General features: G+C 43.6%; 1 protein-coding gene across 1 annotated transcript in view; it reads left to right on the top strand.

Moving 5' to 3' along the window:
* The window catches only part of LOC140191124 (vascular cell adhesion protein 1-like), a 69,785-nt gene that overhangs the window by 18,655 nt on the left and 29,880 nt on the right, over positions 1–21,250 (top strand). Inside the window, exons 6-8 of the mRNA XM_072248230.1 lie at positions 15,969–16,244; positions 16,766–17,077; positions 18,301–18,594. Of these exons, the coding sequence (XP_072104331.1) occupies positions 15,969–16,244; positions 16,766–17,077; positions 18,301–18,594 (882 nt within the window). The remainder of the gene's footprint in view (positions 1–15,968; positions 16,245–16,765; positions 17,078–18,300; positions 18,595–21,250) is intronic.

Below are 21,250 nucleotides of genomic sequence, written 5' to 3'. Positions count from 1 at the left end.
CGGAACAGGATAGAATCAGAGAGGACAGGAAAATTTTTAATTGGGGAAGGGCAAATTATGAGGCTAGAATTTGCGGGTGTGAATTGGGATGACGTTTTTGCAGGGAAATGTACGATGGACATGTGGTTGATGTTTAGGGACCTCTTGCAGGATGTTAGGGATAAATTTGTCCCGGTGAGGAAGATAAAGAATGGTAGGGTGAAGGAACCATGGGTGACAAGCGAGGTGGAGAATCTAGTCAGGTGGAAGAAGGCAGCATACATGAGGTTTAGGAAGCAAGGATCAGATGGGTCTATTGAGGAATATAGGGTAGCAAGAATGAAGCTTAAGAAGGGGCTGAGGAGAGCAAGAAGGGGGCATGAGAAGGCCTTGGCGAGTAGGGTAAAGGAAAACCCCAAGGCATTCTTCAATTATGTGAAGAACAAAAGGATGACAGGAGTGAAGATAGGACCGATTAGAGATAAAGGTGGGAAGATGTGCCTGGAGGCTATGGAAGTGAACGAGGTCCTCAATGAATACTTCTCTTTGGTATTCACCAATGAGAGGGAACTTGATGACAGTGAGGACAATATGAGTGAGGTTGATGTTCTGGAGCATGTTGATATTAAGGGAGAAGAGGTGTTGGAGTTGTTAAAATACATTAGGACGGATAAGTCCCCGGGGCCTGACGGAATATTCCCCAGGCTGCTCCATGAGGCGAGGGAAGAGATTGCTGAGTCTCTGGCTAGGATCTTAATGTCCTCATTGTCGACGGAAATGGTACTGGAGGATTGGAGGGAGGCGAATGTTGTCCCCTTGTTCAAAAAAGGTAGTAGCGATAGTCCGGGTAATTATAGACCAGTGAGCCATATGTCTGTGGTGGGAAAGCTGTAGGAAAAGATTCTTAGAGGTAGGATCTATGGGCATTTAGAGAATCATGGTCTGATCAGGGACAGTCAGCATGGCTTTGTGAAGGGCAGATTGTGCTTAACAAGCCTGATAAAGTTCTTTGAGGAGGTGACCAGGCATACAGATGAGGGTAGTGCAGTGGATGTGATCTATATGGATTTTAGTAAGGCATTTGACAAGGTTCCATACGGTAGGCTTATTCAGAAAGTCAGAAGGCATGGGATCCAGGGATGTTTGGCCAGGTGGATTCAGAATTGGCTTGCCTGCAGAGGGTCGTGGTGGAGGGAGTATATTCGGATTGGAGGGTTGTGACTAATGGTGTCCCACAAGGATCGGTTCTGGGACCTCTACTTTTTGTTATTTTTATTAACGACCTGGATGAGGGGGTAGAAGTGTGGGTTGGCAAGTTTACAGATGACACAAAGGTTGGTGGTGTTGTGGATAGTGTAGAGGAGTGTCAAAGATCGCAGAGAGACATTGATAGGATGCAGAAATGGGCTGACAAGTGGCAGATGGAGTTCAACCTGGAGAAGTGTGAGGTGGTACACTTTGGAAGGACAAACTCCAAGGCAGAATACAAAGTAAATGGCAGGATACTTGGAAGTGTAGAGGAGCAGAGGGATCTGGCGGTACATGTCCACAAATCCCTGAAAGTTGCCTCACAGATAGATAGGATAGTTAAGAAAACTTATGGAGTGTTAGCATTCATAAGTCGAGGGATAGAGTTTAAGAGTCGCGATGTAATGATGCAGCTCTATAAAACTCTGGTTAGGCCACACTTGGAGTACTGTGTCCAGTTCTGGTCGCCTCAATATAGGAAGGATGTGGAAGCATTGGAAAGGGTACAGAGGAGATTTACCAGGATGCTGCCTGGTTTAGAGAGTATGCATTATGATCAGAGATTAAGGGAGCTAGGGCTTTACTCTTTGGAGAGAAGGAGGATGAGAGGAGACATGATAGAGGTGAACAAGATAATAAGAGGAATAGATAGAGTGGATAGCCAGCGCCTCTTCCCCAGGGCACCACTGCTCAATACAAGAGGACATGGCTTTAAGGTAAGGGGTGGGAAGTTCAAGGGGGATATTAGAGGAAGGTTTTTTACTCAGAGAGTGGTTGGTGCGTGGAATGCACTGCCTGAGTCAGTGGTGGAAGCAGATACACTAGTGAAGTTTAAGAGGTATTTAAGGTGGGGGTATATGGAGGTATTTAAGGTGGGGGTATATGGAGGTATTTAAGGTGGGGGTTTATATGGGAGGCAGGGTTTAAGGGTTGGCACAACATTGTGTGCCGAAGGGCCTGTACTGTGCTGTACTGTTCTATGTTCTATTTTCTATGAAGAGAGCCCAATGATTGAAAACTCTATGCCCCCTTCCTACACCAACTCCTTAGCCACATATTAACTGTATAATCTTCCTAGTTCTGGCCTCACTGGCACATGCCATGGATAGCAATCATGAGATCACAACTCTGAAGATCCTGTCTTTTAACTTAATACCTAACTCCCTGAACTCCCGATACAGAACTTGTTCCTCGCCCTACCCATGGCATTGGTACCTACCTGGACCACGACTTCTTGCTGTTCACCCTGCCACTTAAGAATGCTGAGGACTTGATCTGAGATATCCCAGACCTTGGCACCCAGGAGGCAACATACCATCTGGGAATCTTGTTCTTGCCCACAGAACCTCCCATCCGTTTCCCTAACTAATGAATCCTCTGTCACCACAGTGTGCCTCTTCTCCCCCTTCCCTTCTGAGTCACAGAGGCAGACTCAGTGCCAGAGTCCCGACCACTGTGACTTTCATCTGTTAGGGAATACCCACCTGACAGTATCCAAACTGATATACCGGTTGCTGAGGGGGATGGCCACAGGGGTACTCTGCACTTCCCTTCCTGACTGTCACCCAGTTTCCTGTGTCCTGCACCTTGGGTGTAACTCCCTCTCACTTCTGAACCATTACTTCCACAATGTTTTTGTCTTAGGTTTCAAAACTGTCTTTCAGAGCTGAGTTGCCTAGTGGGAACTTTCCTTAATGGTTTGAATGCTCTTGTACACAAGCCAGGTATCAAAGCGTTCGCAGATCTGAAAATCTCTCTTTCTGCCGATGGGGGGAGGTTTCTCCACTATGACTATATGAGAACATCAGTATCCTGTGGTTGGCAACGGTTCCACAGGCTTACTGCCGACTTCAACACAAAACAAACTCTTCAATTCTGACCTGCGCATAACCTCCCAGGACACTTGCCAACTCCAGTTACTGACAACTGCACTGGGCTAAGTTCCTGTTTCAAGCCTGGGTTAATAGGCAGGCTCCTCATCCCATCAGAACCATATGGGTGCACCGCGCTTACCAGTGAACTCGAAGTGAGAACTGCGTTTCAGACTCCAGTGTCTGCCTTTGAATTAGTTTAACGTTTTGAAGTTACAAAATATAACATTGGCATCAAGGTGCTTCAAAATGAACATGAGGTGGCCTTTGACCTGTTAAAGCACAATAAGATGTTTGAACTAAAAAAGAGACAGCGAGTAAGAGAATGCAGCCAACACACGCAGAGATGTCGAGTTTGAAAAAAGGCCATTAATGGAAAAATTCAGGGTTCATAAAGTGTGAGTACTGGATGATAATAATCATTAAAAATCAGAAATGGCCGGCTATTTCGGAAAGATCGACTTGTTGGATTACACCACGGGTAATTGGCTCATGTATACTGAGCTATTGTAACAGTATTTTGAAACAGATGAAATAGTCAATGAGAAATGAGTACCAATTTTGTTAAATGCTTTGAGTTTCAAGGCATACAGTTTGCTTCAAAGTTTACTGCTCCAACTAAACCAGCCAAACTGACCCTTCCTGATGTTGTCAAAGTAATACAGGAACACTTGAAACCAAAGCTATTGTTTATTGTAGAATGATTTGGGTTTCAGAAGTGGAATCAAAAAGAAGGGGAGTCCTTTTCAGCATATGTGGCTGAATTGAAGAGATTGTCTGTGCATTGTCAGTTTGCTAATTCGCTTAATGGTGCACTGGGAGATTGTTTCATTTGTAGAATCTCAAAAGAAAACATTCTAAAACTGCTCCTAACTGAAGCACAACTTGTATTTGAAAGTGCAGTTGAAATGGCTGTTTTAATGGAAACTGCAGACAGTGATGCAATTGAGTTGCACTCAGGAAGGAAAGTGAGCATGAATAACTTTGCAGCGTCTATACAGAAACCAACCTAGTCAAACAAGTTATGTTACCATTGTGCCAGCAGCTCATATACACCAAACAAATCCAGATTTAAAGGCGGAACTCGCAGAAAATGCAACAATTAGGTCAAATGCAAAGAGCATGTCAGGTGGACAAAAATAAATGGATTGCACAGGAAAGAGAAAGAGATAAAAAGTCAAGTTTTAGTTCCAAAAGCAGCACCAGTCTGTGTGTTGTTGATGAAAAATGTGAGAGTGATGAGAGTGAGACAGGACTATGTAGCCTTGAGATTTACAGTGTGTAAACAAACAACAGACAGCAATATGGCTTACACAGAGTGAATGGAAAATTTATGAAAATGGAATGAGATACTGGCTCAGCTGTCTCAGTCATTTCACATAGTAAGTTTGACCAGTATTTCAAAGACACTGAACTGAAGGCTGCAGATTTCCAACCAAGAATTTTATACTGAAGAAAAGATTATTCCTGTGGGAAAGATGTTATCCCATAAAAGTAGAAAAGCCTCTACGGCACTCTAAAATGATTATCTCATCATGGTTCTGTTGTTTCTGGGTGGTTTTAGTATGCTTATTAATTTCTGAATTTCTCGCAACAGATACTCTTCAGAAATCTATTCATTAGCCATAAAACACTAAGATATTGTGAAATTCATTACATAGATGTAAGTCAATTTTGAACATGAAGATGTGGGAATAAATATCAGGCACGAGGATTGAGTGGCAAATATGAGAATCAGGGAAAAATATGTGTTTTGAGAATAATCAATAGTTTTATAATCAATGTCAATGATTATATAAATTCAATTGTCAATGACTTGTACAACTGCCTTTGTGATTGTTTTATAGATTCACCCGGGTTACCAACATGGATAATTCCAGTAGTTCTACCTTTGGTAATTGCTGGAATCCTCATCACTCTATCACTGACCATCTGCAAGAAATGCAGACACGAAAGGCAATGAGCTGGGAGTCTAATTTAGAAAAACAATGCTGGAAATGTAATGTAATGCACAAGTGTTTAAGACAAGAATATTCAATATGAATGGCATAACATGCTGATTGTGGGGAGATGTTCTAATGATGCTGTAGATCTTATTCTTATCGAGGAAAGCTTCTGGCTGCAGTGTTAATACGTAGCTCTATTTTACCTGCTCGTTGGTCGAAGCGCTCGGCAGAGGTTGGTGCTTGGTGCTCGGTGTTGGAGGGCTGGTTGGAGTTTTCAGACGGACTCAGAGTCGGCTGCGGTCGGGTGCTTCCAATGCATCGGCAAGTTTGTGGTGGTTGGAAGTTCATGGCAGGGAGAGTTTCTCCCTTCTACCGTCTGCATGAGATGATGGGGCTACCGGGACTTGAGACTTTTTTTTCTACCGTGTCCATGGTCTGCTTTTTATCAAATTACGGTATTGCTTTGCACTGTTGTAACTATATGTTATAATTATGTGGCTCTGTCAGTTTTAGTCTTGGTCTGTCCGGTGTTTCTGTGATATCATTCTGGAGGAACATTGTATCATTTTTTAATGCATGCATTTCTTAATGACAATGAGCAAGGACTGAGTGTCCTCATAATCTAATCTAATATAATCATTGCCAAGAATGCTCTGCTTTGGGAGGGGGAGGGGGCAGTCGGAACCAGTGTGTAACAATGACTCCCACGGATACTAGATCATCACTTGACAACTGGAACAGCAGTGAAAGCCACTGAGATTGCAATTGTCCTGCACAACAATGGGAATGAAGTTTGGATCATAGACATTCCTGATTTACTTTGAGCTCTATTAACACATCCTGGATTCAAGCAAGTGGCAAAAACCTGATGTCAGTTTGACTGCAGATTAGTTCAATATATTCTCTCTATTTCTGACCAAATTGCAATGTTATATTTTCTACCTTTCAGTTTACTGAGGCAGCTCCAGATTCGCGGGGATTTGGGGATATCGTAAAAATGTAACATTATCTCTGCAGTCAATTCTTAAACTTCTCTGGATAAAGACCGTCAGGTGAGAGGGACCGGCCAGTTTTGAGTCACCTCACTCTCTCCATTCATTCCTTAGTGACGTTAATTATGTTAAGGTCTTCATGATCCGTTTCAATCTCCCTTCCTGGTGCAAGTACCAGAAATAGCACAGAACTCGATTCCTCTAAAAAGAGCTGGCAAAAACATTATTGTAATGATACAACGAGTCTTGATCAAGTTGTTAGATCTATCTAGTGGGAGGCAGGGGGCTTTGGGGTTCTTAGTTTCTTTTATGTCTTTCATTCTTTAGGGGTTTTCTTCTGTTTCAAGGATGTCTTTGGAGAGCAAGAATTTCAGGTTGTATGTTGTAAGCATTCTGATATTAAATGGAACCATTGAACCCTCACCCTTCCCCTTCCAATATTCCTCTGCTCTACCCATTTTTGTCCCATTTCCCTCAATTGCAGAAACCATTGCCCCACCCTTTCCATCAACCCTCATGATCTATCTATATTCCCTTCACCATCCTTGTTCCATCCACACACAGTTGGCCCACAGACTCAGCCTCCCTTCCCCATCTGGTCCTCTATCTGCCATCCACCTCCCTACTAATAGATCCCAATCTCAACTCCTTGCTTATAAGATACCAGTACTGGTGGCCCTTTGTGTTCTTGCTTATCTACCTACTGTACCTGTCTCCACAATCCCCTCCTCCCACCTTGCTCCACCTGCCCCTCAATTTTCCCCTCTCTTTTTCTGCCTCCATCTAATTCACTTGCCATTGTCTAACTGCACTCCAAGCCTTTTTCCTCCTCGACCTGGCACAGTGATCTATCACCTTCCACCTTGTCAGCTCACTAATCACTTTGGTCTGTCTCACCACTCATCCTGAGGGACCATCTCACTTCTCCCACTCTGTCATGATGAAGGGCTTCAACTCAAAACAACATTTCCTTTTCTCCCACTGATGCTGCTTGAACACCCTGCAGATTTCTGCCAGTTGAATATCTGATGCAGGCAGTTATAATTTTACTATCTTCTTTCTCTTTATTCTTGTTCTAAATACTCCCTCTTTATCTTTTCTTGGTCAATATCCCTACTTCCAAAGCTGCTTCCAGTCCTCAGGCTTATAGATTCTTGGGACATCAGTGTTTGTTTCCAGTACAGATTTCTGATTAGGCAGTGGTCTTTCGAATCTAGATCTAGAGTTTCCTGTAATATTTCAAATAACTTATTATGCTTCACCTTCTCAAATTCTTTTGTGTAGTTGATAAAACAGACAAATCTTTTTGCACTTGAATAGCTCATTCTGATAATAACCTTAATGTCAATATCGCGTTTCTTGTATCTTCGTCTTTGTTCTAAATACTCCCTCCTTATCTTATCTTGGTCAATATCCCTGCTTCCTAAACTGCTTCCAGTCCTCAGGCTTACATGCTTCTTTAGACATCTGTACTTTTTGATAAGCTTCTCTGAGGAACTTGCAAAAGTTGAAAATATTTGATGCAGAAGTTGGTTACTCTGTATTATGTATTGTCTTTACTGTGACAGTAAAAAATGCTGACATAAAAATAATGTGCATCTTTTCCTGTTCTCATGAAGTACTATGTATTTAATTATAGTCCTGTCCAGAGATGAGTGTGTTTTATAGGCCAATTGATTAGAGTTCAGGACGTGCATGTCCTTGTGTGGGTGAAATGTAAAACATAGGAAGCATTGGTGAGCATGAGTGACAAGAGTTATTGAATGTATAGTGAAAAATAAAGGGTGCATAAGCAATGTTTAAGAAGCTGAAATCAGACAAAGCCCTTGAGAAAATAAAGGAAGTAGGAAAGAAATTGACCAGGAATGTGGAGAAATACAAAGGGCCAAGAAGTGTCCTTGCCAAGTAGGATTAAGGAGAATCTCAAGGCATTTTATAGGTGCATTGTGAATCAAAAGTGTTGGTCCAATTCTGGACGATAGAGGGCATTTCGAGAACCATCACAAATTATCTGCATCACTCCCTCAAAAAATCCAGGCAAGCTTGTGAGCAGGAACCTCTCCATGAGAAAGCCAGGCTGACCATCACTAAAGTCTATCCTTTTCCAAATCAACATACTCCCCCTTGATCTTACCATCATCTATGATCTTCTCTCTGGTAAGCACCAATGAAAAGTTCTCATTGAGGACCTTATCCATTTCTCTTGCCTTTGTGACCAAATGCCCTCCATTGTCCTTGATTGCACATAACTTTTTTTGACTCTTACCATCTTGCTTCCAACACACCTGTAAAACGCCTCGAGATTCTCCTGTTGCTGCCATTATTTGGGGTATTGAGTATAAAGATTGGGAAATCATGTTGCAGCTGTATTAAACTTTGGTTTGGCCACATTTGGAATATTGTGTGCAGTTATTTGAAGGCTTTGGAGTTAGAGGGCACAGAACAGGTTTACCAGGATGATGCCTAGATTGGAGTGTATTACCTGTAAGGAGAGAATGGACCAACAGGTGTAGCAGTTAGCACGACAGTATTACAGCTTCAGGTGTTAGACTTTGGATTTCAATTCCAGCACTGTGTGTTCTCCCTATGACTGCCTTGGTTTCCTCCAGATGCTCCAATTTCCTAACACAGTCCAAAGACATACCAGTTAGTAGGTTAATTGGTCATTTAAAATTATCCTGGGATTAGGCTCATGTTAAAAAAGTGGGTTGCTGGGTGGTGTGGCTCATTGATCTATCACATTGGCAGGGTATTGGGAGCAAGGGTGGACCCAAATGCAAGACACATCTTGAGAGGTTACTTAGATTTAGTTTATTGTTTGATATCAGGCGAACTAGGCAGGAGCAGGAGTAGCGAACTGGACAGGGACTGAGGACTACGACTAGGCTGGGGCCAGGGGTCTGGGCTAGGACTCGGAATAGGCTCCCAGAACTAGAGGAGACATAAAGAGGCTGGGGTATGGACTCCGAGCCAGAGGCTGGGCAAGGACCCAGTACCTGGGTCTTGCCTCAGGCTCAGACCCCAGAACCAGGCATGGACATGACATGGGCTAGGAAGAGGAAGAACATGGAAAACAGAGCCTCAGTCTCAGGAGAACAGGTACATGGAACCATGGACAGATACACAGAACAGAGAGCCGGGACCCCTACTTGGGTACAGGACATAGGGCCAGGACTCATGACCCTCTGCAGGGCAACAGCAAGACAGCCTGACTTACCCCATGGAGGAGAGGATAGGACAAGACATGACTCCCCACAGGGCAACAGCAAGACAGTCAGATTTACCCCACAGAGGCAAGGACAAGACAAGACCAACACGAATGAACACCAAACAGTACCTATCTAGCCCCGGTGATGGAACTAGACCAAAGTGCAGGCTGGGGCTGCAGATGAGGGCTAGAGGCGAGAGGCAAGAGGGGCAGAAGGGATTCTGACAAGGAGGTGGGACATGAATCACAGACCACCAGGGCCAGGACTAGACTCAAAACTGGGAAGCCGCCAGGGCCAGGACTTGACATGGTACCGTGGCGTGGTACTCGGATGCCACCGGGGCCAGGGTGTGGGCGTGGTACTCGGATGCCGCCGGGGCCAGGGCGTGGTGCTTAGAACCTCCGGGTAGTGCCGAGCTCTCGACTCGGCCCGGGAACAGTAGACAGCGGCTCTTGATTCTCTCCAGCGGGTTAACCGCCGGACCCACCTTGAAGAGGAAAGTTTGCAGGCTCGCTTCGGCGAGGTAACTGGACAGGGTTGCTCCGGTGAGGAAAGGCGAATTACCGGCACTCACTTCGGGCAGAGACCAGGTTTACTCCAGCTAGATAACATTGACACACCGTGACTTTACAAACACTCCCACACCGAACGGCTGAAACCCGGAGACTGTAAACTACCGGTTCAGCCGAGCGTTAATTGCCTCTAATCACCAAAGTCGAGGGACACGGGAAAACGGGGAATCAACGGTCTGGATCGTAACATAAACAAGGTAAATTTAAAGGGACCCCGATCCGGACCTTGACATGATTTGAAAGAGCCTGCTTTACGCTATATCTCTAAAAGTATTTAAAATAAACAAATAAAGTTAAATTGTTTTCTCTAGTGTATCACAGAAGAGAAGGGGTGTGTAGTCAGAGACTTTACCCCAGGTGATAAGACCTAGACCAAGAGGCCTGTTTCTGTGTTCTACTAGTCCATCTTGGAGGAATGCTACTTTTTGGGTACATATGAATTATGTTGCTACTATGTGACTAATATTTGTAGGGTTTATCAAGGGTCAGAAGTAATGATGTCGTAAAACAGCGTTTCATGCCAACTGCTGTGGTATAGTTCTACAAGTAGGTACCTTGGAACTTCACCTCCTTCAGATTCTCCCGTGTCAAAGACCATCTTAACATGGGAACCCACTGCCATTGTCCATCATTACTGTGAGAACCTGTTTTAGAAGTCTGGGAGGAAATCTTTGCCAAAGGATTACAGCAGTGCAAAGAGCTGCCTGACCACCACACTCTCAAGGCAAATTAAGGATGGACAAAAATTAAATGAAGTTAACAACGAATCCAGCTTTTGACTCCCTGCCTCGATTAAACCTGGAATTTGTTCTGAGACTAACTGGGTCAACTCAACAATGTGGCTGCCTTTTGATGGGCTGATGCTTACTCCACCCATCAGTCTCATTTCCAGTGCCCGACAGCTCTTGATGTTCAGCACTCACATCGTGGAAAGGCATGGATCGTAAGCTCTTGTAATGCTTCGCAGTGTTGACGCAGTGTGGTAGGGTGGAGCAAAGGAAAACCATCAGCCTGGCCTGAGGGGCCAAATGTCCTCCACCTGCCGCGAATTCCCTTCACCATTGGGAGCTGGCAGCCAGGTGCATTGGGCAGTTCTGCATGGGGCATGGTATGAAGATGGAAGGAATATTCTCCTTTACACAATTACAATGATAACCTCCTCCCTTTTGCTGGTATTAATTCATGCAATGTATTTACGGGACACAGATCTTTCTTCTCTGACTACTCCTGTGGCTGTGGACAAGTTGCTTCCACTCTTTCCTGTGGGTTCTGCGATGGTCAGTGACGCTAATGAGGGACGCCCAGAGTCTGCCGCAGTCAACCCAAGACACTGCTCAAACAGAACAGACCAGTGCATAATGCATTGAGGGAGCACATGGTAAAACAATATCTGAATGGAGAATAAAGGAAACAGCTACAGAGAAAGTGTCTTCTTCTTCTTTTTCTTGCGCCCATAACTCCTGGTGGAGTCATCGGGGCGCCGTCATGACGAGCTTTGCACCAGCTTTTTGGTGTGCTCGTCATACGGCGTGTCTTGGGCATCAGAAACCTGGCAGAGCCCATCCCTCTCCAGGTTTGGCCACAGCCGATTTCCTCCAACTCGGTGGCTCACCTTGGTCGTGAACACGTGGCCGTTATAGTTCATCTGAGAAACTTTCCGTCCGGGCCGGCGACTTCATCATGAAAGTCACTCGCCCAGTGGTGCCGTGTTAACACCACCCCCTCACGTGGTTTAGCCCGCCAGCTGAAGCGGTCTACCGGGCTATGGCGCTTGGAGCCAACACGTGAGAGATTTAGGAGATGGATGAGGACCAGTGATGCCCGTCCACCCTGTCTAGTAGGGAGCAGCATGCCAGACATCAAAGGTACTACCAGAGAGAGTGGTACAGAAGATTAAATAGGATATAAGATCATAAAGGGGTGAAATACGGTTCAACTTATCATACTAGGGTATTAATTAATATTCTTATAACAGCAGGTTCGGCAGGATCTGGCCACATGCCGTGAGTGTGCAGGGAGTGTAGAGGAGGGAGCTGGTGGTGGAACTTTGTGAAGCAACACACACAGAGTACTTAAGGAACTCGGCAGGTCAGGCATCAGCTATGAAAATGGAGAAGTAATTGACCTTTCGGGATGAAACACTTCTGTGGGACTAGAAAGAGAGAAGGAAGAACCCAGAATAAGCGGTTCGGGGAGAAGGGGAGTATGCTAGCTAGAAGCAAGATAGGAGCAGAATGGGGGAAGGAAGTGAGATGCTGAGAGGTGATAGGTGGAAAAGGTGAAGGGCTGAAGAATGAGGAATCTGATAGGACGGAAGAGTGTACCATTGGAGAAAGGGAAGGAGGAGGGGCGCCCCTGCTCTAAAGGTTAATTTGCAGGTTAAGTCAGTGGTGAGGAAGTCATAGGCAATGTTAACATTCATTTCAAGAGGACGAGAATATAAAAACGAGGATGGATTGCCAAGAAATTATAAGGCACTGGTGAAGCCTCACTTGGGGTATCGTGAGCAATTTTAGGCCCCTTATCTAAAAAAAAGTTGTGCTGCAGAGGGTTCCAGAATAGAAAGAGTTATGTTATCATACGAAGAATGCTTGTAGTTTTGGGCCTCTACTCACTGGAATTCAGAAGAATGAGGGATGACCTCACTGAAAATTATCCAATGTTGAAAGGCATTGGAGGAGGAATGTGCAGAGGATATTTCCAATGCTGGGGGAGTCTAAGATCAGAGGATACAGCCTCAGAATAGAGGGACGTCCATTTAGAACGGAGATGAGGAAGAATTTCTTTAGCCAGAGCGTGGTCAATCTGTGGAATTTTCTGCCATTGGCGACGATGGAGGCGAAGTGATTGGGCAAAGTTAAAGCAGAGACAGATAGGTTCTTGATGAGTCACGGGGAGAAGGCAAGAGAATGGGGGTGAGAGGGAAATTTATTAGCCATGATGAAATTTCTGAGCTGAGTCGATGGGCCGAAAGGTCTAATTCTGTTCCTCTGTCTAATGGTCCTATGGACCCGGCACGAACACCCACTCATTGCGAGGAGGGTTAGGAACTGAGGTGGATCAGACCACGCATTATGTCAGCTCAATGGCTTCTGCCTTTGGGCTGGACTCGGTTCAGGGACGGGGATGAAGAAGAAAAGCGGGAGGAAAATTCTCCGACAAACTGAAGCTGAGCTGATGATTTTGGAGAGTCTGAGAGCTGAGGTTTCGGAAGAAAGTTGAAGACCTTGTGGAAATTGTCCGAGTTCACAGAACTTTCACAATCACAGTCTGAATGTGAGCTGGAGATCTGCAGGTGCTTGTAAGACCAGGCATTTCCGTATATTATCGCTTGAGCGAACTTCCTCGAAGCGTTGGAGCTTCGTGTTCTCACTGAGACGATAGAGACGCTCTTATTCAGTCGTGAGAAACAGATTTCTCTTCGGGAGCTTTCTGGCGTTTATCAAAGACTGAGGGTTTTGGCAAAACAACGTATCCCGCCGGCACTTTCGAAAGCTATGGATTTCAGGCCGATTTCACTGGGCGAATCAATTTTCTTTTTCACTTTACTCTTTATCGTAACAGGTAGGTAAAATGATTTAAAAACATTCAATATACACGTATTTACGCGGACTCACAGAGAATCCGATAACTGTACTTAGTATCTGTGCCACACACACAAAGCATTGGTCCTGATGAAGGGTCTCGGCCCGAAACGTCGACTGTTGACTCTTTTCTATAGATGCTGGCTCACCTGCTGAGCTCCTCCAGCATGTTGTGTGTGTTGCTTGGATTTCCAGCATCTGCAGATATTCTTGTGTAAATAACTGTGCATTTTTACAACGTGCGCTTTATTCTGCGAACCGTTGCTCGTTTCTCGTTTTCCTTCGTTGTCTTTGGCTTGGCAGAACGAAAAGAGAAATTTCACATTGATTTGTGCCTCAACTGCGGAATGGCTAGAGATATAAAAATGGGAAAATGGGCACCGAGTAAATATTTACACAATTCATGGACGGGCTTTCAAACAGTTTCACACGTTGTGAATTGCACATGTCGTTTTGCCCATGATGTGGGAAGAGTGACATTTTGTTTCACGGTTACTGCTCTCTGCTCCCATGTTCAGTATTGAGGACTGGACACGGGCTGATGTGTTACAGACCTCGTGATTCTTGGTGATCCACTCCGACTCCCCGTCTGAGCATGAAATTGCGGATCAGCCGCCAAGATTCAAGTGATCCCAGATACAATTCGGCCTATTTATTTATTTCTTCTGTTTTAACGTGAAAGGGGGCATGCTTATACTGACAGACATTCATATTGTGTGCAAATAGAAATCATTGTCCCCCAGACCGTGGTGAACAAACCTCGGTCTAAGTACACCACTGTGCAACGGGGTGTTGGATTTTCTAACGAACAGATATCAGAGAGTCCGAGTGCACAACCGTTCCTCCTTCACTATCATCCTCAACACAGCTGCTCTCCCCCCAGCCCCCCACCCCCAGGGTGAGCCCATTGCTGTACACTCTGCTCGCACATGACTTGACGGACAAACACCCGAGCAATCACAATGTCAAGTTCACCGACGACACAACAGCGGTGGGACTCATCACCAACAACGATGAGATGACCTACAGAAAGGGGGTCGAAGAGCTCAAGGACGGGTGTCAGGAAAATAAACTCGCCATTAATGTCAGCAAGACAAAGGAGATAGTTATGGACTTCAGGAGAACTCACACCTCTTACTACATCGGCAGCACAGTGGTGGAAACTGCGATTGGTTTCAAACTCCTGGAAGTATTCATCACTGATAACCTCTCGTGGTCCCACAACCACTTCCTCCACAGTCACGAATGCGCATCAACACCTCTACTTTCTGAGGAGGTGAAAGAGAGCTGAGCTTTGTACATCCAGGCTAATAGCATTCTACAGATGAGCAGTAGAGAGCATCCTGTCAAACTGTATCAGTGCATAGTACAGAAACTGCACCATGACGACAGGGAGGCCCTACAACAGATAGTCAGGGCTGTCCATTGCACAGGCCACACCACCCGAGGTGCCAGAAAAGGGCCAGTAGCATCTTGAAGGATCTCACCCACCCTGCTCATGGACTGTTTGTCCCACTCCCATCAGGGAGGAGTCTACATAGCATCCATACACCAGGACTATCAGACTCAAAAACAGATACTTACCCAAGCAGTAAGGCTGATCAACACCTCCACCCAGTAATTCCACCACCTCTTTATTATTATTTGTCAGTCACCTTCTGCATCAATTTATGGACATACAATCAATGGATATATATTCAGTAAGCTATCTTACGTATTTATATTTATTATGTTTTAATTATTACTGTGTTTTTATCGCTTGTGTTTTTTCACCTGCATTGGATCCGAACTAACAACTACTTTGTTCCCCTCTACACTGGTTTACAGAAAATGATATTAAAACAATCTTTAATTCTGAGTGTTGAACAACAAGTGTCCTGTGTTCTCTGAATAACTCCATGTGTCACCGTTGTCTCAATTTCTACCCCACCCTTCTTCAATACATTCAGTGACTTGACCTTTCTCTACATCTGTCTGAAAATTTTTCTCCACAGCTCGATCCCTCCATCCTGAAACTGCAATTTGGCATGTCTCTGCAAATCATGTCTTAGGGAGGAGTCAAATCAGAGCCACCCATGTTAGAACAGAGTGACTTTTAATGTCTTCCTGACTTGAAAATATTCCTTCTGTTTGAACACAAAAGGCCAAAATTACAGTGACAAACATTTATATTATGTGGAAATAGACAGGAAACTAACTGCATAGATTAGGTGCCCTTCACTACGATTGTGTGAAGATTTTTCTCCACACATCACCCTGCATCCCGAATCTGCAAACCCTTGTTTACTCTCCTCATCCAGGGAAAGTATATCTCCTGCATCCAACTTCTCGAGATCTGTCAAAATGTCATATATTTGATTCAATCTTCACTAAATCTTCCAAACCTTCATGTAAGTGGGCCACATTGACTCAATCTCTCTTCATGTGCCCGTCCTGCCATCCCCGGAATCAGTCTGGTGAACCGTCCCCTCACTGTCTGAATGGTAAGTATATCCATTCTCAGCTGAGATTGAACTGCACACAACACTTCACTGAACAAATTCCATTTCCCTGTGTGTCTCTGGCAGATAAACTGAATGGATTTGAGGTTTCGATCAAAGCAAACCCCCCAGTGGTGGAATTTGGACACTCTCTGGAGGTGACCTGCAGTACAACGTGTAACAACCCAGTGACGATTCTGGAATATAAACCGGGGATAAATCCCAACAGAACTTGCGGTGATAAGTGGATTACAGACCAATTTCCAAGTGTCCAGACATGGGATTTCACAGTGCCCTGTACTGTAATCTGTGGATCTGAAAACCATGAAGTGAAGGAGGACAAATGGGTGGTCCCAGTGTACAGTAAGTGAAATCTCTTTGTTCCAAATACGTCCCAGAGCAGAGTATAACCAGACAAAAGGCAGCAACATAAGATATGTATCATTTGAAAACATTACGCAGAACGATGCTGTTGTGTACCAGGTGAGGTAGAGAACTGCCTGCTGGGAAATAGATTTACACTTCACTCCCCCACAATGAGTTCACAGTCTGAGACATGTTCAGGGATTGATATTGAACAGAGACAATTTTACAGAAATTCTGTAGAGAGTCTCAGGTCAGGAAACGTGTGTGGCTGTTTCACACTCCATAGTCTTGGACCAATGCGCTGATTCACAGGATTAGTGGGTTAATGGACATTCAGAGGTGAGTCTCACGGTGACAGAGCCATAGTTTGCTGTGACAAATGAATGGATTTCTTTTGGTGCAGACTGAAGAGATTCATCAGACTGGGAATGTCACATGGTAGGAAGATCCACAGGCACATTGGTTGTTGAGTTGAATTTTGATTTAGAATTTTGCCAATCATGATTCTCCTTTGACAGATCGAAACTTAAGCATTGTTCCATCTCCTGACGTGCTGGAAGTTAACAAACCATATCAGCTGGAGTGTACCGGCCCGAAGGTCTATCCAAAGAACAAACTCGTACTCACCTGGCTCAGAGAGAATGAGACTATAGCAAATATTTCCACAGAGAACCCAGGTTTCCCAGAAGATGGTCCATTGAAGAATGTCCTTCACTTCAATGCAAGTATTTCAGACGATGGAATGGTGTACACCTGCTTGGCAGAGTTGAACTTGGACTCTAACACAACCAAACAAATCGCAAATGCATCTATGACTCTTCAAATTTACTGTGAGTTCCATTTTAACAATAAATTTACACCTGATTTTGGGAATAGTTTGAACTGAAATATTCTGTTGAAAATAAATACAGTATTAACATGCTGCCTTCTGATCATTTTAGTAAAGCGCAACCAAGAGTGATCTTTATGGAACAGAGGTTGTAGTCACGAATTGGCTACTCCAATGGAGGAAGTGGGATTGAGACTTACTGTAGGAGCAGAAAACAAGATGTAACAGTTAACACAATGAAGTAATTGAAATCTCTGCAGATGTGTAAATCATATGTGCGTAGTGAAGGTGGACTGTTATCACTCAGAAAGCATGAAAGTGATCCGTGTCGACAGGCAGAGGGAATGGAATATGGAATGAATACTTTGTTCACTCTTTACCAAGGGAGAATATGATGCCAACACTCAGAGAAAGCAGAGGGAAGAATGAGAATGGGCAGGTAAATATGAATGGGAAGTTATTAGCAAGATAACCATGCTTGAAGTTTGTAACTCATCTGGTGCAGAGAGGGTGCATCTGAACTGCAGAAGGATGGAGACTGTAAAAGGGCTTGACATAATCTTTCAATCCTCCTGGACTAGGGAAGGTGCCAGAGAGGTGGGAGATGGCACAGAGGTCATGAGGAGGTCATCAGCAGCTGCTGGTCCATCACTATAGTGGCAGTGATGGGGAATATGTTGGAAACATTAATATGGGAATACTTAAAGGGGCATGAAGACAGTTGAGTTTATAAAATAACCAACAGAGTTTGTAGATGAAATTGAGTTCTTTGATGAAGTAATAGCGGGCTTTGATGAAATTGAGTGATATCCTCTTAAGGATTTTCACACTGTGTTTGACATAGTCCCATACTGAAGTGTGGTGAGTGAAAGCGGCTCATGGAATATTCTGCTCAGTTGGACTAAGGAGTAAAAGTTGGCTTAAAGTCAGAAAGAGGAAATTTAAGTCTCGTCTGTGATGCTAAAACAAGATTCAAATTAAGGTGATATTGAGATCAATTAATAAGTGCACGATGTTGTATGTACTACTACTTGTGGCTGGAGCACCAGAGAGAGTGAGAAACTGAAAATTGGGAAAACATTCTGAAGAATGAAGGACGTGACCATTAAGTGGTGGATTAGGTATAAGGTCTCCCAGATGTGTGACCTGGCCAGTCTCCAGCTCCGTCCATCAGTATTTATCACTGAAAACCAAACTGCAGTGAACCTCTTGTGTGTCTTGCAGCTTTTCCAGAGCCTCCGAGGATCCTCAGCAGAGACCTTGTAGAAGTGAATCAGGAGGTCACACTAACATGTGAGGTGCCAAACGTCTATCCAGCTGAGAAGGTGAGAGTACGATGGTTTTGCGACGGTGAGCAACAGAATTCAGCAACATATCAGTCAAATTCCACCACAGTCAGGGCAACAACTACATGGACACCACGAGAGACTGGTCTGACTGAAGTCTCCTGCACGGCAGATTTTGAGGATTATCCATCAATTCCACTGAAGAACGATAGCATTTCCATTGAGGTTTATGGTGAGTATGTTCACTGCACTCAGACAAGGACGAAAACTTATTTTCATGTTGTTAGTCAGTGGTGTTTCCTGTAGCAGTTGCATCTCTGTTGATTGAACTGGTAGCCCAAATCACAAAACATCCCCAGTCAATGGGGCCATTTCCCAGTGAAATTACTAGTTTTTAATTGTAAAATGGTGATCAAGGAATATAAGCATAAGGCTGCAGGCGTTAGGACATGCACCCAATTTCATCAACTTCCGGGGTTTAGACGCTCTAGCTCTCTGGAATATGGATAGCTGGCATGGTCCCTTTGAAGATTCAGGCTGCCCTGCTAATTGGAAGCCCTGTTTTGGCTCCAGTATTTAATATTTAAAGAGAACCTGAATTGAAGCTCTCTGCTTAGGTTTGGTGGGTTCGGCTCGGCTCGATTTTTGGTTGGAGAGAGCTTGGCTTGAAGGAGTGGCGGTTGGTGGCGCTGGCTGTGGATAGTGTGAGGATGTTGGGAAATAGTGTAGGTTCAGGTAGGCAGGGGGATCTGGAAAAGAAACCACAAATAGAAGGTTCGGGTGAGTGGGGGTTGGTGGAAGGTGGTTGGAATGAAGTGGAATCTAGATCTGGAAAATGGAAAATGAAACTTAATATTGGAATGATTTCAAGTGACAGACAGGAAAGGCAAGATATTTTGTAAAAAAAAGGGAAGAAGGTTTCAAGGTACTGGTTAAATTTGACCAGGAACAGCCTTCTTCAATCAATCCTATTAAATTAATTTCAGAATTAAAATTGGCCATAGGGAATATAGGTTGTGCTCGTACTTTAAGAGGAGGGAATGTATTAATCATTTGTAAGGATAATAAGCAGTGTGAGAAGACATTACGATTAAAGACTTTACTTGGTAAAAAGATGGTGTCTATGTTACCAAATGAAAATAGAGGTATTAGGGGTGTTATAAAGAGTGTTCCTGTGGAAATTTTGATAGAAGAGGTTAAATCTCATCTATTGTGAGGCAAGGTTAAGGAGGTAAAGAGATTGCAAGGACAGGAGTCAGAAATAGGGAAAGGATGGATAGTTTATCTGTATTGATATGTTTATGAAGTGAATCTCCCTGATAGTTAGTTTGGAGTATGTTAGATATAATGTTCAAGGTGATATTCCACCCCCGCTTAGATGTTATAAGTGCAGAGGTTTGGCGTGTTGAGGCACTATGCCGTGGGAAACTAAGGTGTAGTAAGTGTGGTGCGGAAATAAGTATGAAATAAGTGTTAAGTTTAAATGTTGTAATTGCGGAGGAGACCGCAGCAGAGCTTAGAGAGGATGTGAAGGCAGCTGAAGTTGAACAGCTTAAGGTATAGTTAAGTGTGTCTTATGCAGAGGCCTTGCAAAAGGTTAAACTGAACATTGATAAACTATTACCAGTCAGAACAGAATGTGAAATCAGCAGCTATATGTCAGCATCATACTTCTCTTACTAAAGATACTTCCTAGTTGATAAAATGAAGTTTGTGATGTTCATCGCGGATTTGGTGAATTGTTATGCTCAGACATCTAGTCCTACTGAGAAAATTAAAATTATTGTGAAAGCTGCTGAAAAGTATCTGCATATGGCTGGTGTTATGTGGGAATGAAGCTCTGATGGGTGAGGTACCTGTATTTCAGTCTCCTTGTGAAGGTACATAATCGGTATAAGAATATTGCAGTGGAATGCGAGAAGCCTGATTTCTAATGGTCAAGACTTTGAGAAGTTTATTTCTGATTTATCAAATCCATCTGATGTTGTATGCATTCAGGAAACCTGGTTGTTACCACATTTAAGTTTTTCCTTGCAGGATTATATTATAATTAGGCGTGATAGATTAGTTTGTATAGAGGGTGGTGTTGCAAGTTTTCTGAGGAAAGGGATTGGACATAGATTTGTGGATGTAATTGAAGTACTTGATTCAACTGGTAGGGGCATTAAAACAGTAAATTTTTACAACACTTCTGGAAAGCTTTCGATTGATTTGTTGGAAAGCATATGTCGGAAGCCAGCTGTAGCAATGATAGTATTGGTGATATCGATTTTCTTTGTGTGAATTTAAGAAAGCTATTAATAGTGCAGATCAGATGGCTCCAGGAAAGGATGATGTATGTTATTGTATGTTTAAACATATGGCCAACAGCTCTCGACATAATATTACAATTTTTGAATCTCACTTGGTGTTTAGGCTATCTCCCCTCCTCATGGAAAATGGCAGTAGTAGTGCCTATTCTAAAACCTGGGAAACCCCCATCAGATCCTTCTAGTTATAGACCAATATCGTTAAAGTCTCACTTGTGTAAACTTATGGAACGCACAATAATGGAGCAGTTGAATTAATATTTCGAAAAAAAGGTGATATAATGTTTTATCAGAACCGATTTTGGAAGGGTAGAATGATATTGCATTGAGTTTTATGTTTGAAAGATGATATTTGGAAAGCACAGGTAAATAAAAGTTGTATTAGCAGTATTTTTTGTTAAGGGCAAAGCACATGATATGTTATGGGAAGAGGATCTTTCAAATAAATTACAGAAATTAGGAGTGAGAGGAAGACTATATAATTTTCTTCTGATTTTTTTATTTGGTTTGTCTATCCAGGTAAAGGTAGGGAAAGTATACTCAGGCTTCTATGAGATGGAGAATGGGACCCCACAAGGC

This window comes from Mobula birostris, chromosome 32, assembly GCF_030028105.1.
Source record: "Mobula birostris isolate sMobBir1 chromosome 32, sMobBir1.hap1, whole genome shotgun sequence".
Taxonomy (NCBI): domain Eukaryota; kingdom Metazoa; phylum Chordata; class Chondrichthyes; order Myliobatiformes; family Myliobatidae; genus Mobula; species Mobula birostris.
This window is presented reverse-complemented; position numbering and strand designations above follow the sequence as displayed.